This window comes from Leucopleurus acutus (assembly GCF_964270905.1).
Source record: "Leucopleurus acutus genome assembly, chromosome: 10".
Taxonomy (NCBI): Eukaryota; Metazoa; Chordata; class Mammalia; order Artiodactyla; family Delphinidae; genus Leucopleurus; species Leucopleurus acutus.
Window position 1 is genome coordinate 47,675,984 of NC_139153.1, and position 18,865 is coordinate 47,694,848.

General features: G+C 35.1%; 1 protein-coding gene across 1 annotated transcript in view; it reads left to right on the forward strand.

Moving 5' to 3' along the window:
- Positions 1-18,865, forward strand: part of TOPAZ1 (testis and ovary specific TOPAZ 1) — a gene marked incomplete at both ends in the record, with an annotated part of 68,114 nt that overhangs the window by 21,866 nt on the left and 27,383 nt on the right. Inside the window, 7 exons of the mRNA XM_082847921.1 lie at positions 1,405-1,469; positions 3,400-3,545; positions 5,167-5,252; positions 5,987-6,112; positions 9,827-9,890; positions 17,252-17,403; positions 17,605-17,697. Of these exons, the coding sequence (XP_082704047.1) occupies positions 1,405-1,469; positions 3,400-3,545; positions 5,167-5,252; positions 5,987-6,112; positions 9,827-9,890; positions 17,252-17,403; positions 17,605-17,697 (732 nt within the window). The remainder of the gene's footprint in view (positions 1-1,404; positions 1,470-3,399; positions 3,546-5,166; positions 5,253-5,986; positions 6,113-9,826; positions 9,891-17,251; positions 17,404-17,604; positions 17,698-18,865) is intronic.

The following is an 18,865-nucleotide window of genomic DNA, read 5'->3' on the forward strand; positions in this document are numbered from 1 at the left end:
AGCTTAGGCTTTCTCCAGCCTCCAAATTATATAACTACTCACCTTTATTTTATTTTTGATACTTTCAGTAGTTTTTATATTTAAATCTTTAATGAACTTAAAGTATTTTGGCATATGGTGAATTGGTACCAAGCTTTTTTCCATCCAGTCAGCTAGCCTGTTGTTCTGTTACTATTTATTTTTTTTATTTTTTTGTGGTATGTGGGCCTCTTACTGCTGTGGCCTCTCCCATTGCGGAGTACAGGCTCCGGACGTGCAGGCTCAGCAGCCATGGCTCACGGGCCCAGCCGCTCCGCGGCATGTGGGATCTTCCTGGACCGGGGCACGAACCTGACCTGCATCGGCAGGTGGACTCTCAACCACTGTGCCACCAGGGAAGCCCTGTTACTATTTATTGAATCATTTCCTCACAAATTTCAAATGCCATCTTTAATAGTTTCGATTTTTATGTATAGAATTATTCTTTTACTTATCTTTTATTTCATTAATTGCTCAGGTCCTGTACCAATTCCATACTGTCAATTAGTTGAAAAATAAAAACAGTCAGGAAGGCTTGCTTTAAAAGATACTAACATGTATTATAAATCTAAAATATTTCTGGCTATTCTTATATTCTTTTAAGAGCTTTAAACACACATTGTAATTTTTTAAATGTATAAATTAATTTGCAGGCAATTAACATTTTTTACCTTTAACATTCTCATCTAGGAACATGGTATATCTTTCTATTTGCTAGTGTTTCATGTTACTCAGTTGATTTTTATAGTTACAATAGTATATATAGTGTGTACCATTATTGTAAAATATGATTGTGTATTTCAAAAAGACTAGAAAGATATAAAGTAAGATATTAAGTGGTTATCTCTGGCTGCCCAAATGATGGGTGATTTGGGGTGTTTATTTTCTTGGTGCTTGTTTTTTCAAAGGTCTAGTATGTATAATTTTCTTATAATTAGAGAATCACAATTCCCAAAACACTAATTACTAATTGTAAAGTGCTTTAAGTGTAGCAATGTTTTAAATACATATAAATATTTCTAATGAAAAACACATTTATGTTGGTAAATACCGCCTAAAAATAAAAATCACTCAAAGCTGTTTTTTCCTGAATAAAAAGAAATATAACTTTAATTGTCCAAAATAATTTGAAATGGTGGCTTGCATAATTAAAGGTGACATCAAAAATTGGGGAAAATGTATTGATTTATATTAGTTTTTCTTAACAGCAGAGATTTTAAAATCAATGTTCATATTTTAAATAATGTAGAGTAGAATTATTTTCCTGCTTGACCATAAGCTAGTCGTTTAATTAACATCTAGTACATTCTGATCTGATAAGCCGCATAGCCTAATATGGAATGCAGAGATAGTCACTTATACTATTTAACCATAATCTCTTCACAGTGTAGATTTTTGGACAAGGTGACTATTCAAGAAGAAAAAGAAGATATTTATGAAGTTTGCAAAAGGTCTGTAACATAACTTTTAATTACATAATGTTAAAATAGTCATTCATGTAATTTGTATCTTGAGCATATTTTTCATTCTCTCCTGTATATACTTGGGCTACTATGCCGTAAACAATATATGGGTATTATTTAAGTAATGTGTCAGGTGTATACAGATGTCAGGGATATTGTAAGTTACCTTAAAGTTATCACTAAGTGTTTGGAGCCATTAAAATATTTTTTGAGGGAGGAATGAGGAATAGTGATAAAATAAAAGAAAAAAAGATGTGTATGTGACTTCTATGAAGGTAAGACTAGCTGAAATCAGATGAACATTGCAGTTTGCAGGTATCTTCTATGTCTGCAGCGATTAGTACTGAGAGCTACAGTACAGTCACTGGAACATATACAGATACCAAATTTAGATTTAGAGGACACCTTGGAGGTCATTTGATCCACCCCCCACACCTATTTTGCTGTTGAGGCAAGGCACGGTCGGGTCAGGTGACAAATATGTTCAAGTTCTTTTATGTTAAGACAGTGTTTTTCAAAGTGTGGTCCTTGGAGCAGCTGCATCATGTGGGAACTTGTCATAAATGTAAGTTATTTGTTCCCACCCCTGACCTACTGAATCAGAAACTCTGGAAATGGGGCCCATCAATCTGTGTTTCAATAAAGTCACCTAATAAAGTCAACTAATCCTGCTACATGTTCAAGTTTGAGAACCATTACGTTAAAGAAAAGCCTAGGTAAGAATTAGATTGGCATAGAAGCCCGTATGGTTCATGCCCACTTGAAGATCTTAAAAAGAAAATGTGACAAGGTTAACTTTTTTTTTTTCCTATTAAAAACATTTTGCTTACAAGCTAAATAGTTGCAGCCTGCAGAGTTTTGTCATCACCTTGGCTCTACCATAATGACCAGGAGTGTGACATTGGGTAAGTCACCACATTACCCTGGGTTTCATTACCCAATCAAAATAAAAGAATTTTTCTAGATAATCTTTTCCATCTATAAAATTCCATAATTCATATTTGTTTGTTTTATGTTACTGCTTTTATTTTGTTTTATTTGGAGGGGGTATGATAATTGCGCATATCAGTGATATTCCAAGTTGGGGAGAGAAACAAATATTTTTGTGTGAAATTATTGAACTCCCATCAGTGCTACTAGGTTTCAACTGCTATAAGCATTGGCCCCTTTTCTTACTATTTTTACTCTCTGCTGGCCAAGGGAACCCCAGCTGAAAAAGCTTTATTAGAATTGTGTTTAAGGTAAAATACTGTAGTATCTGAATGAGGGTGTAAGTCTTTCTCCGAAAAAGTAAATTCATTTATATCTGATAGCTCTGAGGTACTTTCCACCCTCCCCCTTGCTTAAGTTATTTATTTTTCTAGGTTAAGTGACCTCCAGATTAAGGGTTTTTTGTTAATTGGCTATATAGGATCTCACATATTAGAACACAGTCAAAGCTGTTTAAATCAGTAGCCTAGAACAATACATTTCTTATACCTTCTTCCCAAAGGAAGTTCTCAAGTACATGTATAAATTTATTATATATACATGTCCTGAAGAATAACTTACAGTTCATTTATTTTATTGCACTGTTAATAGAATCATTGCATGATCTTTTCTGGATTTGGATGCTAGTCCAGTTCCTCCTCAAACCTTTTGTCTGACGTGATCAGAAACACTTTGCTCTAGTTTAAACCCCACCACCCCACTGTTACCCATACCCTAGCCGTTTAACAAGTATCAGTTTTCTAGTTAAGAAGGCAGGAACAACCTAGTGAAAATACTGAAGAATCATAGTATATGATGGTAGTACACAGCATAGTATGTAGACTACATCAATACTATCATTAGGATGTGTTTCTACTTATTTGATTCTCATTACTTTATGTCTTTAGAATAAATTTAAATTCTGATTTTGGGTTTTCTGCTCACACAGCAGCGATTCTAAAAATACAGATAATGTGGTTGGTGAATGTCAGTTGGCAGCGCTGGGCCCCAAACCTCTGTGCTTATCAGTGCCAGTGCCACCTTTGAATCTAAGTGCTCATCAGGAAGACACATTACTGAAGCCCTGGATGAATGGTACGATTTTCTTAGTAAAATTCTGTTGGCTTTGATAATATAGAAATGATACAGGAGATTTTTCCACCCAAAACAAAAAAGTTAAGAAAGAAATTGAGGGAATTCCCAGGCGGCAGTCCAGTGGTTAGGACTCTGCACATCCACTTCAGGGGGCACGAGTTCAATCCCTGGTCAGTGAACTAAGATCCTGCAAGTTGTGTGGCAGGGCCCCCCCAAAAAAAGAAGAGAAAAAAATTGAAACAAGTATAGAATATGCTAAGATTAGAAGATTTGTGTACCTTTAGTTAGTACTTTTGATGGAGCAACTTCTGAGATATCTGTATTTATGCAATAGTGTTAGTATAGGTAAATTATAGTCTATACCTAAAATATTCATATTTTAAGTGAGTGTTTTAGAAATTTAGAATGTAGTTTAGAATTTGTGTCTTTTTTGATAATTCATAATGCTGTGAAAAAATAAACTAGATTGAAGAATTAATTTAGAAACAATAAAATCCTGTTGTGTATGTAGCTCACACCTAACTCTTCTGGACTTCCCATTACTGACTTCATGCTGCCTGGTGTTGTGTACTATAGCAGCAAGCCCATGATGATCACGTGTTTTATCTTAAAAAGCTTTACCTGTTTCATAATGAAAAGTACTGCAAAGCTATGCAGCAAAAACGTCAGCTTGTCCCAAATTATATCTGGATGCTGCCAAAATGAAAAATGAAATTGCTTAAGATAAAAACATTTTTGTGTTATCTTTCGAAAAAATAATTTTTAAATGTCCTAATTCTCATTTTAAAAGACTAACATTAAGGGATAATGATCCCTGGTATAATAGCTCGGGCTGCCATAACAAAATGCCACAGACTGGGTGGCTTAAACAACAGATATTCATTTCACACAGTTCTGGAAGCTAGAAGTCCAAGATCAAGTTTCTGGTAGAGTTCAGTTTCTGGCTGTCTTCCTGGCTTACAGACGGCAGCCTTTTCACTAAGTCCTCACATGGCCTTTCCTTGGTGCATGTGCATGCGGTGGGGGGGGGGGGGGGAGGGAGAGGGAGAGGGAGACGGGGGGGGGGGGGGGAGGGAGAGGGAGAAAGCTCTCTGGTGTCTCTTATAAAGACATTGATTCTATCAGATCAGGGCCTCATTTTTACAAACCCATTTAGCCTTAATTACTTCTGCAAAAGGCCCTAACTCCAAATACAGTCACTTTGGAGGTTAAGGCTTCAATATATGAATTGGGGGGAGACACGGTCGGTCCATAGCACCTGGGTTTGTCAGTAGTTTTCTTCCCTAAGAAAGGTTTATTGTGTGTAATATTTGTCTGTTTAACTTACAGACAATCATTTGAATATAGTACTCAGTTCTGCTGTGTAAGGCTTTTAAGAAAGCATCTTTAGCTTATAATGAATTTAAAATGTTAAGTTCAGATCTAGACATCCTTAAGGAACACCTAAGATGTAAATTACTGTATATTTCACAGGAACATACCACAGCAGCAGACCTTGAACTGAGCACAAGAAGTCCAAAGTGAAATATTAAAGCAGATAGTAGTAGTCATCTGTTTGATTGTTATGAAAGGAATAAGTTGTAACATATTGGAATGTAATGTCATTCTTAATCATTTCTAGATTTCAGATTTCCAGGAAAACATTCTCTTCTAAAACCGCAGGATCCTGAAATTTATGAAATATTTAAGAGGGAAAAAACTATAGGGGTAAGCGCCCCATTAAAAAAAATAATAATAATCTTATAAGCTTGTGCTTTGGGGCTTTCTGATTAATTTCCCTATCATCATTTAAGCAGTTCTGGACATTTTATGGATTTTAAATGGGGGTTGGTGGTAAGGGACAGAAAATGGGTAGCGATTCAGAGGATGTTCACAAACAGTATAACAGGTTTAAGGCAGAGGGTGGGGCATGGGATATCCAAAACAAAATACAGGATGAATAGTTCCCTGTGATGAAGGAGAAAGCTAGTGATATAAAGCAATTGATAGGAAAAGCCTGTTGTAAAAAGCTTTCACTCATTGCCTTTTTCCAATAATCAGAAAAGCTAAGGAGATTTTTGGTTCTAATAAATGCATCTGAAATATGCATATTATTACAGAATTAACTTTTTATACAAGTTAAAAGGGCAGGCACATGAGAAGGAGGAGGGAAAGTATAAACTTTTAAAACCACGTAAAGTAAAATGGTAGTAACTGATGAAATATAAAAGTTTTACACTAAAGGAAATTGCAAAAATTCAGACAAATAACTTTAAATTGATTTTTTTCATAATTTTTAAAAATATAAACTGTTTGGAGTTACTTTTTATCAAGTCAGCAAACAATTTATCGTGATACTTTTTTGGATGTATAATATTTCTGATTGTTTCAAATACTTTCTCACTTGATTGCAGTAAGTGTTTTACAATTAACACAGAAAGGGAATTTGTCTAATTTTCTAGGTGTTCCAGAAGTCCCTAGGGTTGATGATACCCCATAGATATTGCAAATTTCATTTTAATACATTACGTGGCTGTGAGCGATCACAGTGCAAGTTTGCTCACGTGCCTGAGCAAGGGGATGAAAAGGTAAAATATGTTAAGTCTTTGAAGTAGAGATTGTTTTAATAACCATCTCAGTCATATGTTTTAATTCAGATTTTCATCAGCTCCTGATATATGAGCTTTGCCTGATTTTGTGCTTTACATAAATGGAATCATACAATTTGTATTCTTTTGTTTCTGGCTGCTTTTGCTCAACATTTTTGAGATTCATCTGTACTTTTTTACTTAATTGTAGATGCTTCTTTCTCATTGCTGTATAATATTAAATATTCCATTGTATATCAAAATGGTTTTTGTTGATAAATACTGCTTTTGATGGGTGATTTCTAAATTTGGTAAATACAGTAGTGTTCTGCATGTCTTTTGGTGAACATATGAACACATTCTGATGGGTTATACTTAAAACTGGAATTATTGGGTCAAAGGGTCTACATATATTCAACTTTAGTAGATACTGCCAGACAGATTTCCAAAGTGGTTTACCAAATTACACTCTAACCAGCAATGTTTGAGAGTTCTGGTTGCTTTACATCCTCACCATCTCTTGGTGTTATCAGCCTTTTAATTTAAGCCATTCTAGTGGGTGGGGAGTGATACTCTCCCTAGTGATTGATGAAGTTGAGCACCTTTCAAAATGTTTGTTAGGTGTTTGAATATCCCCTTTCTGTAAATATCTAAATATTTTGCCTATATTCTAGAGGATTATCTTTTTCTCGTCCATCTTAAGAATTCTGTATATATTTTAGATACAAAGGCTTTGTTGGATATACGTATTGCAAATAACTTTTACTACTTTACAAGTTGCCTTCTCACCCTTTTATTTTTTTAATTTTTTTTTGGAGTATAGTTGATTTACAATGTTGCGTTAGTTTCATGTGTACAGCAAAGTAAATCAGTTATATATATATATATATATATATATATACACATATATCCACTCTTTTTTAGATTCTTTTCACATATAGGTCATTACAGAGTATTGAGTAGAGTTCCCTGTGCTGTACAGTAGGTGCTTATTAGTTATCTATTTTATATATAGTAGTATGTATATGACAATCCCAATCTCCCAATTTATCCCTTCCCCTCCCCTTTTCCCCCTGGTAAACCATAAGTTTGTTTTCTACATCTGTGACTCTATTTCTATTTTGTAAATAAGTTCATTTGTACCATTTTTTTAGATTCCACATATAAGCATATTTGTCTTTCTGTTTCTGACTTACTTCACTCAGTATGATCATCTCTAGTTGCATCCATCTTGCTGCAAATAGCATTATTTCATTCTTTTTTATGGCTGAGTAATATTCCATTGTATATATGTACCACATCTTCTTTATCCACTCCTCTGTCATAGGACATTTAGATTGCTTCCATGTCTTGGCTATTGTAAATAATGCTGCAGTGAATGTTGGGGTGCATGTATCTTTTCAATTTATGATTTTCTCCAGATATATGCCCAAGAGGGGGATTGCTGGGTCATATGGTAGTTCTATATTTAGTTTTTTAAGGAACCTCCATACTGTGCTCCATAATGGTACCAATTTACATTCCATCAACAGGCCTTTTCACCCTTTTATTTAATTAATTAATTAATTTATTTATTTATTTTTGCTTAGTTAAATCTCTAATTTTATTTTATTTTAACATCTTTATTGGAGTATAATTGCTTTACATTGTTGTATTAGTTGCTGCTGTATAACACAGTGAATCAGCTATACGTACACATATATCCCCATATACCTTCCCTCTTGCATCTCCCTCCCACTCTCCCTATCCCACCCCTCTAGGTGGTCACAAAGCACGAGCTGATCTCCCTGTGCTATGTGGCTGCTTCCCACTAGCTATCTGTTTTACATTTGGTGGTGTGTATATGTCATTGCCACTCTCTCACTTCGTCTCAGCTTACCCTTCCCCCTCCCTGTGTCCTCAAGTCCATTCTCTGTGTCTGTGTCTTTATTCCTGTCCTGGCCCTAGGTTCTTCAGAACTGTTTTTTCTTTCTTTTTTTTAGATTCCATATATATGTATTAGCATACGGTATTTGTTTTTCTCTTTCTGACTTACTTCACTCTGTATGACAGACTGTAGGTCCATCCACCTCACTACAAATAATTCAATTTCGTTTCTTTTTATGGCTGAGTAATATTCCATTATATATATGCCACATCTTCTTTATCCATTCATCTGTCAATGGACACTTAGGTTGCTTCCATGTCCTGGCTATTGTAAATAGAGCTGCAGTGAACATTGTGGTACATGACTCTCTTTGAATTATGGTTTTCTTAGGGTATATGCCCAGTAGTGGGATTGCTGGGTCATATGGTAGTTCTATTTGTAGTTTTTTAAGGAACCTCCATACTGTTCTCCATAGTGGCTGTATCAATTTACATTCCTACCAACAGTGCAAGAGGGTTCCCTTTTCTCCACACCCTTTCCAGCATTGATTGATTGTAGATTTTTTGATGATGCCCCTTCTGACCGGCGTGAGGTGATATCTCATTGTAGTTTTGATTTGCTTTTCTCTAATGATTAGTGATGCTGAGCATCCTTTCATGTGTTTGTTGGCAATCTGTATGTCTTCTTTGGAGAAATATCCATTTAGGTCTTCTGCCTATTTTTGAATTGGGTTGTTTGTTTTTTTGATATTGAGCTGCATGGGCTGTTTGTATATTTTGGAGATTAATCCTTTGTCAGTTGCTTCATTTGCAAATATTTTCTCCCATTCTGAGGGTTGTCTTTTTGTCTTGTTTGTGGTTTCCTTTGCTGTGCAAAAGCTTTTAAGTTTCATTAGGTTCCATTTGTTTATTTTTGTTTTTATTTCCATTACTCTAGGAGGTGGGTCAAACTTTTCACCCTTTTAAAAGTGTCTTTGGTAAACAAAATTATTAATCTTTATATAGTCCAATCTTATCTATTTATTTCCCTTTTATGGTGTTGACTTTTTACATGCTGTTCAAGAAAGCTTTGCCAAGATCATGAAGATGTTCTTTTATGTTTTTCCTTTAAAAGTTTTCTTGTCTTGTCTGATATTTACATTTAGAACTCTAAGCCATCTAGAATTAATTTTTTTTTAGGATGTGAGAAGGTCTAGATACATATTTTTTCCCATGTGTATCTCCAGGTGACCCCAAACCATCCTTTCCCCCACTGCACTGCAGTATCACCATGTCATAAATCAGCTGATTGTGTATGAGTGGGTCTATTTATAGGATCTCTGTTCTAATCCATTGGTCCATGTGTTTCTCCTTATACCAGTAAAAGAAGTCCTCCCTTCCCCAGTTGATTGCTAATCTTGACTCTGTTTCCTAGGCTATTTCTTTGACAGAGATTCTCTGAATAAGATTTTTGTAATGAATTCAACGTACATTTCAAATCTTAGTTAACCTAACATCAGCTTCTTTATTCCATTGCTTTCAATTGACTTAAAAAAATTGGGGACTTCCCTGGTGGCGCAGTGGTTGAGAGTCCGCCTGCTGATGCAGGGGACACGGGTTCATGCCCCGGTTCGGGAAGATCCCACATGCCGCAGAGCAGCTGGGCCCGTGAGCCATGGCCGCTGAGCCTGCACGTCCGGAGCCTGTGCTCCGCAATGGGAGAGGCCACAACAGTGAGAGGCCCGCATAACGCAAAAAAAAAAAAAAAAAAAAAAAAAAAATTGGAATAAGCAAAAAGATAGGACTGAAATTTGTGTAGATTTTACGAAATATAAAAAGGTAATTTTACATTTTTCGTGACTTTTATAGGTTTGTATGGATGTGTTTAAGAAATATATAAGTATCAACGAACTTTGTTTGCTACAACGTGCAGGTATGAGACAATGGAATTATTACTATGAATTTATTAATACAAGAGTTTCAAACAATGCTATTGTCTTAATAGTTTGAAAGTAAATTCAGTACTTTTGAGTATGAAAACTGAATGCCTTAGAGTAGCTCTCTTGGTGTTAGAAAGGATTAATAAGTGTGGCATTTTGGTTAATACAAAAAGTATAATCCACCTAACACTGTAATTCCCTCACATACTAATATTTTTGTGACATAGAAATTTTATTTACAGTTGTAATACAGGAAAAAAGATATTATTTATTGGCTTAAAATCTTTCTGAAGGGATCTTTGAGAAACTGTATCTTCCTTACTTATTAGCCCTTTTCTTTTTACACTATCCCTTGTAGCCAGTGCACCATCCATCGTTCTGTGCAGTTCCCTAAATAGGGCATGCTGTGTTATAATAGAGAGGGCACTGCTGTCTCTACCCAGGATCCCTTTCTTTTATTCCACTTCCCCATAGCAAAGACCTATTCATCTTTCAAAGCTTACTCATAGGAAATAGGATAATCTCCTCTTTTAGGCCCTTATCTGACTCCACAGCCTCATCCCATTCCCTGCTCCCATCTCTCCCTACTACGTTGTGAGCCCCAAGAGGAAGGGACCAAGCTTTACATTTGTCACCCTGACACAGCCACCAAAACCACATAGTATTATGGTAACAGAGCACCATATTCATCTGCTTAAAACATCTAGCTAAAAACAAAATCTCTGACAAGTTTGTTTTGCTGGTGATATCATCTCCTCTAAGGATTAGAGGAAGCATATGAGGGAACTGGTAGTCTGGACTTAATCCAGCTGTAGCAAAGAGGAGGTAGTTAAGGTAGAAGTAATAGGAGCCTATATAGGGAATATACCTGTCACCTGACACGTTGTGATAACCAAGGAGGAGAAGCTACATATGGTTAGATATGGATGAACATTTATATTCCAGAAATAATTCCATAACATATATGGAAGAAAAGAGGATGACATGGGAAAAATGCGAAACTCCCCAAAACGTAATTCTGGTTGTGTGAATATCCAGTATGGGAAAAGGAAAAATATATGTTTATTCAGTTATAAAACAATAAATACAGAAAACAAAAATAAAAACCTATAGTGAAGAATCAGTGCAGGAAGTTGGCAAAAACCTATATAAATTACGTTTGATGTGAAAATAGAAAGTTAGATCAGCAGAACAGATAGATAGCTCAGAATAAACTTGATATTATGTATAAAGAGGTTTAGTGTTTAGAAAGACCATAGGGTTTGGGAAGGAAGACTCATTTTATGAATGATGTTAGGAAAACTGGATAGCAACTTAGAAAGAGAAACTCTGAATATCACTGGTATAAAGTATAGATCTAACTGCTCAGGCCCTCAGGAACAGAGGCCTCAGGGACCACCTAGTTCACAAGGGGAGGTACTGAGAGGGTGAGACTCCCCATTACCCTATTTAACCATAAGTTCATTTTTATCTGTTTTATATTTAAATTTCCACATAAAATTCTTCTTCCAGAAGTTGTTTGACTAAAAACATTGTGAAAAACTACTACTGCTTAGCATACACCAAAATGAATAATTGTAGTATGTTGGTAATTCAGTAAAAAGAATTAACATTTTCAATTAGATTTTTTTGAAAGTTGATAATTTCTGTGGTTTAGAGTAATCAAAGGAAGCACAAAAGATAAAAATTTGTTTATATAAATGTAAACTGAAAAAAGCTATTAGCTTCAAATATTTTAAAATATATGTATGCTGAGCTCCAGAGTTACCACATTATTGGATTCAAATGCCCACTTTTCAATCAAAAAGTCATATGACATACAAAGAAATGAGCAAAATATGGCCTATTCAAAGGAAAAAATAAATCAACAGAAACTATCCTTGTAAAAGACCTGATGGCAGATAAATTAGACAGTGATTTTAAAACATTTGTCTTAAAGGTGCTTGAAGAACTAAGGAAGATGTGGGGAAAGTCAAGAAAATAATGTGTGAACAAAATGGAAATATCAGAGCGATAGGAAACCTAAAAAGAAACCAGAAAAATTCTGGAGTTGAAAAATACAATAACTGAAATGAAAAATTCACTAGAGGGATTCAAAGGCAGATTTGAGCAGGCAAAAGAATCAGATAACTTGAAGATAGGAGAGTGGAAATTATCAGGTCTGAGGAACAGAAAGAAAAATGTTTGAAGAAAAGTGAATACAGCCTGAGGAACACCATGAAACAGAACACTGTGGAAGTCTCAGAAGGAGAAGAGAAAGAGAAAAGGGTAGAGAGAATATTGAGCAAATAATGGCTGAAAACTTCCCAAATTTGATGAAAGTTGTAAATATAAATATCCAAGAAGCTCAGCAAACTCTAAGATGAACTCAAAGAGACACACACCAAGACACGTTTTAATCAAACTTTCAAAAGCCAGAGGCAAAGAGAGGATCTTGAAAGCAGCAAGAGAGAAGCAAATTATCACATACAAGGGATCCTCAATAAGATTATAAGCAGATTTCTCATCAGAAACTTTGGAGGCCAGAAGGCAGTAGGCCAATATATTCAAAGTGCTAAAAGAAAATATCTGTCAACCGAGAATCCTATATCTAGCAAAACTGTCCTTCAGAATTGAGGGATAAATTATTGATATGACATTCCCGGATAAACAAAAGCTGAGAGAGTTTGTTTTCTTTAGACCTGCCCTTCAAGAAATGCTCAAGGGAGGCCTGCAAAGTGAAATGAAAAGGCATGAGACAGTAACCTGAGGTCATATGGAGAAATAAGGATCTCAATAAAAGTAAATACGTGGGTAGTTATAAAAGCTAGTATTATTGTAACAATGGTTTGTACTGTACTTTCTGGTTTTTACATGATTTAAGAAACTAATACCTTTAAAGAAAAGTATATTATTAGTGTAAAAACTAGTATTATTGTAAATTTGACTGGTAACTCCAAATCCTCTTTTCCATATTATTTAAGAGACTGATGCATTTGAAAGAACTGTTAATTAATGTTTTCGGGCACACAGTATATAAAAATGTAATTTGTTACCTTAGCAACTGAAAGGGGTGGGGATGGAGCTGTAAAGAAGCAGAGTTTTTGTATATTATTGAAGTTAAGCTGGTATAAATGCCATGGTAACCTCAATAGCTATAGAATATGCACAAACGGAAATGAAAAAGGAGTTAAAACTCACTCAAAAAATCAGCTAAACACAAAATAAGAGAGTAATGCAGGAAATGAGGGACAAAAAAGCTATGAGACATACAGAAAACAAATAGCAAAATCAGAAGTAAGTCCTTCATTATCAGTAATTACTTTTAAAGTAAATGGATTAAATTCTCCATTCAAAAGACACAGATTGGCAGAATGAATAAAAACACATTATCCAATTACATGCTGTCTACAAAATTTTCACTTTAGAGCCAAAGGCAAATAGATTGAAAGTGAAATGATGGAAAAAATATTCTACACGAATAGTAACCAGAAGAGAGCAGGAGTGGCTATACTAATATTAGACAGAATAGACTTTAAATCAAAAAAGGTTACAAGAGACAAAGAAGGACATTATATATAGTAATGAAAGGTTCAGTATAGCAGCAGTATAAACGTTTATACCTAATGACAGATGATCAAAATACATAAAGCAAAAACTGGGCTTCCCTGGTGGCGCCGTGGTTGAGAGTCCGCCTGCCGATGCAGGGGACACAGGTTCGTGCCCCGGTCCAGGAAGATCCCAAATGCCGCAGAGCGGCTGGGCCTGTGAGCCATGGCCACTGAGCCTGCGTGTCCGGAGCCTGTGCTCTGCAGCAGGAGAGGCCACAACAGTGAGAGGCCCACATACCGCAAAAAAAACAAAAACAAAGCAAAAACTTACAGAATTAATGAGAGAAATAGACAGTTCTACAATAATAGTTGGAGACTTCAATACCCCACTCACAATAATGGATAGAACAACCAGACAGAAGTAAAGAAATAGAGAACTCAACACAATATACCCACTAGATCTAACAGACACATACAGAACACTTTACCCAATAACAGTAGTTTACATATTCTTCTCAAGAGCACATGGAGCATCTTCCCAATAGACCATGTGTTTGGCCACAAATTAAGTCTCAACAGATTTTAAAAGATAGATATTATACAAAGTATCTCCTCTGATCACAACAGGTTGGAATTAGAAACCAGCAACAGAAGAAAACTGGAAAATTAACAAAATTGTGGAAATCGAACATACTTTTAAGCAACCAAGGGATCACAGAAGATGTCACAAGGGAAATCAGAAAATACTTAGAGACAAATGAAAATGAAACACAACATTCCAAAACTTATGAGATGGAGTGAATATGGTACTTAAGAGGGAAATTTATAGCTATTGTATAAATGTTTATGTTAAAAAACAAGATGTCAAATCAACAACCTAACTTTACAACTTAAGAACCTAGAGAAAGAAAAACAAACTAAACCTAAAGCTAGTAGAAGGAAGGAAATGATAAAGATCAGAGCAGAGATAAATGAAATAGAGAAAAATGAGAATAGAAAAACAATGAGAAGAAAATCAATAAAACTGAAAGCTGCTATTTCAAGAAGACCAACAAAATTAACAAATCTTTGGCTAGATGGACTAAGAAAAAAGGAGAGAAGATTGAAATTGCTAAAATAAAAAAAGTGGGGACAATAATACAATTCTACAGAAATAAAAATGATTATAAGAGAATACTGTGAATAATTGTGTGCCAAACAAATTGGATAACTTAGATGAAATGGACAAATTCCTAGAAAAACAAAATCTTCCAAGACTAAATGATGAAGAAATAGAAAATCTGAATAGACCTACAGCTAGTAAGGAGATTGAATCAGTAATCAAAAATGTTCTGACAAAGAAAAGCCCTGCACCAAATGGTTTCACTGGTGAGTTCTACCAGACATTTAAAGAACTAATATCAATCCTCAAACTTTTCCCAAAAATTGAGGAGGGAACACTTGCTAACTCATTCTGTGAGGCTGAGGCTACCATTGCCCTGATACCAAAGCCAGATAAAGAAACTGCCAAAAAGGTAACTACAGATCGATACCCCGTATGAACATTGATACAGAAATCCTCAACAAAAACTAACAAACCAAATTCAGCAGCATATTGGAAGGATCATAGACCATGACCAAGTGGAATTTATTCTTAGAATGCAAGGATAGTTCAACATACAAAAATCAATCAGAATAATACACCACATTAACAGAATGAAGGGGAAAAACCACATGATCATCTCAATTGATTCAGAAAAAGCATTTGACAAAATTCAACACCTTTTCATGATAAAAACACTCAAAAGACTAGGAATAAAAGGAAACTACCTCAACATTTAAAAAGCCATATCTGGGCATTTCTATACACTGACATTGAACAATCTGAAAAGGAAATTACAAAAACAATTCCATTTACAATAGCATAAAAAAGAATAAAATACTTATTAACCTAACCAAGGAAGTGATAGACTTGTACGATGAAATCTACAAAACATTGCTGAAAGAAATTAAAGATAAATTAATGGAAACACATCCCATGTTCACAGATTGGAAAACTTAGTATTTTTAAAATATCACGGGCTTCCCTGGTGGCGCAGTGATTGAGAGTCCGCCTGCTGATGCAGGGGACACAGGTTCGTGCCCCGGTCCGGGAAGATCCCACATGCCGCGGAGCGGCTGGGCCCATGAGCCATGGCCGCTGAGCCTGCGTGTCCAGAGCCTGTGCTCCGCAACGGGAGAGGCCACACAGTGAGAGGCCCGCGTACCACAAAAAAAAAAAAAAAAAAATGTCATTACTTCCCAAGTGATCCCCAAGGAATCCCGAAATAATCTTGAAAAAGAAAAAACCTGAAGGACTCATACTTCCTATCTTGAAAACTTACTACAGAGCTATAGTAATCAAAACAGTGTGGTACTGGCATAAAGACAGACATATAAACCAATGGGCTAGCATAGACAGCCGGGATATAAAGCCTCACATACATGGTCAAATGATTTTTGAGAAGGATGCCAAGATCATTCACTAGTGAAAGGATAGTTTTTTAGTGCTGGGAAAACTAAATATCCACAAGCAAAAGAATAAAATTGGGCCCTTATCTAACACTATATACAAAAATTAGTTCAAAATTGATTAAAGACCTTAATGTAAGACCTACAACAATAAAACTGAGAAGAAAGCACAAGGACAAAAGCATCACACATTGGATTTGGCAGTGATTTCTTGGCTATGACACCAAAGACAATGGGAACAAAGAAAAAATAGACAAATTGAACTTCATGAAAAATTTAAAATTTCGTTCATTAAGAGACAATATCAGCAAGATAAAACAGCAGCCCACAGAATGGGAGAAAGTATTTGTAAATCATATATCTGATAAAGGATTGGTATCCAGAATATACAGAGAACCTCTAAAACTCAACAACAAAACCTGATTCAAAAATAGGCAAAGTACTTGAAAAGACATTTCTCCAAAGATACACAAATGGCCAATAAGCATGTAAAAAGATGCTCAGTATCACCAATCCTAAGGGAAATGCAAATCAAAACTACATTGAGGTACCACCTTACACCCATTAGGATGACTGCTATCGAAAAAAACAGAAAACAACAAGTGTTAGTGAGGGTGTGGAGAAAGTGGAACCCTTGTACCCTATCGGCAGGAATGTAAAATAGTACAGACACTGTGGAAAAACAGTATGACAGTTCCTCAAAAAATTAAAAATAGAGTTACTGTATGGCCCAGCAATTCTTCTCTTGACATATACACAAAAGAATTGACAGCAGGGTCTCAAAAGATATTTGTACACCCATGTTTATAGCAGCATTATTCACAGTAAAATGTGAAGCAACCCAAGTGTCCGTTAAGAAACTACTTTCTCAAAGGAAATGTTATAATTTTTGGTAGAATGTTCATATCATAAATTGGAATAAAAATATCCCCAGGGTCAACATGTTGGTGGGGGTTAAAACAGCAAGAAGGGGTATATGTCAAAATTGTCTGCATCCACCCCTAAACAGGCCACTGCCTAAAGTCTCCATGGGAGTGTGGCTCCTTAGGAGTTCGTATTTAGACCATTATGTATGAGGCAGTTTGGCCCTGTTTTTTGTGGGTAGCATATAAGTTAGCTCCCAATCTAGTGCCTAACATCTTGGTTAACATGTTATTGCCATTAACTTTTGCTTTAATTTATTTTCATCAAGTATTTCTGATACTGGAAGTGTACCTTTTAAGAAAATGAATTTATACTACTTGATCTTTAAATATGGACAGGTTGTCTAATTTAGGAAAGATGAATATCTTAAAAGCAGCAAATAACTTTAACATATACTTCTTCCTTTTTAGTAAACACGTTTATGGCGTACTACAGAAAGTTCCCTCCGGGTATACACTTTGATCTACAAGTGCTAAATAACCTTCTCAATTCTTTACTCAAACATTGTTTACTGAGAGAAGTATTTCAGGTCATGAGCCTCAGCATAATGGTTAAAATGCTGGTAAGTAACCTGAAAATATTTCTAATACTTTAAGTTAATTTATCTGTTATATTTCTTGTTTGTATAATTGAGCAGTTACATTTCTGTTTGTTGAATACTTCGTAGAGAACACTTGTGTTTTTCAGCATAAACAAATTTGAGAAACATAAGGTGTACTGAAAGAAGACATGAAAATGAGTGTAATTTTTTTGTTTTATCCAGCCTGCTCTGAAAATATTACTAAAAACATTTGAGTGTGTGGCAACTATGAAATTAAGGAATGCTGTACCTGCTTTAATTGATATCTTTTGCAAGGTATGATTTCATTTTATCCCTTTTATTCTCTAATACTGAATAACCAAGAAAATAATGATTTCTGCTTACACTCTTAAATTGCCTTTTACTCACATTCTTAATGCCAAAGAATTCTGTTTTCAGAAATGTTCTTTTTCTCCCAAAATAGGGTTTATAAACAGACTCCAGTGACTGACAGGGCTTCCCCTTAATTAAATAGTTGTAAGCACTCGAGGTGACTTCTTTCAGCTTCGTGAACTGTCCTCATCTCTACTTCTTAAGGATGATTAAAGAAAGTTTTCTTTTTCAAAAAGATTTGAGGTCATATATAACAAAAGTAAATACACAAATCAATGTGTAAATAGGACATTGTTACCAAACAAAGCAGATAGATAAGAATATGGTGGCAAGGAGTTAATTTTCTATTTGGCATTAAGCAAAAAGAAAAACAAAAATTTTTACAGCTTTTTAAAGGTATATTAAAATTTTTACTGTTGTTGAATATCTAGTATTTGGTACTACCCAGCCATTCATTTCAGAATAGGCTTAATAGCAGGAAAACACCCAATTCTCACCCATTCTCTTTAGGAAGCAGCATTGGAACCACTCTAGCAGATGAACAAATATTTCAGTGAATACCTCTAGTACCATATTACAAAACTTGACAAAGTTACTTGCCTGGAAATTTTTTGAATCAAGAATTACTCAAACTTCCAGTTACATAACAAATGAGTCACAGGGATGAAATGTACGGCATGGGGAATATAATCAGTAATAATGTAGTATCTTTGTATGGTGACAGTAACTAGACTTATGGTTATCATTTTGTAATGTACAGAAATATCAAATCACCATGTTGTGCACCAGTAACTAACGTAGTGTTGTGGGTTAATTATACTTCAGAAAACAAACTCATAGAAAAAGAGATCAGATTTATGGTTACCAGAGGCAGGGGGTGGGGGGATTGGGAATTGGATGCAGGTGGTCAAAACTTACAAACTTCCAGTTATCAGATAAATGAGAACTAGGGATGTATTATACAACATGAAGAATAGAATGAACACGGCTGTGTGTTCTCTATGAAAGTTCTAAGAGAGTAAATCCTGAGAGCTCTCATCACAAGGAAACAAATTTTTTTCTTTTATTTTGTATGTATATGAGATGATGGATGTTCACTCAAATTACTGTA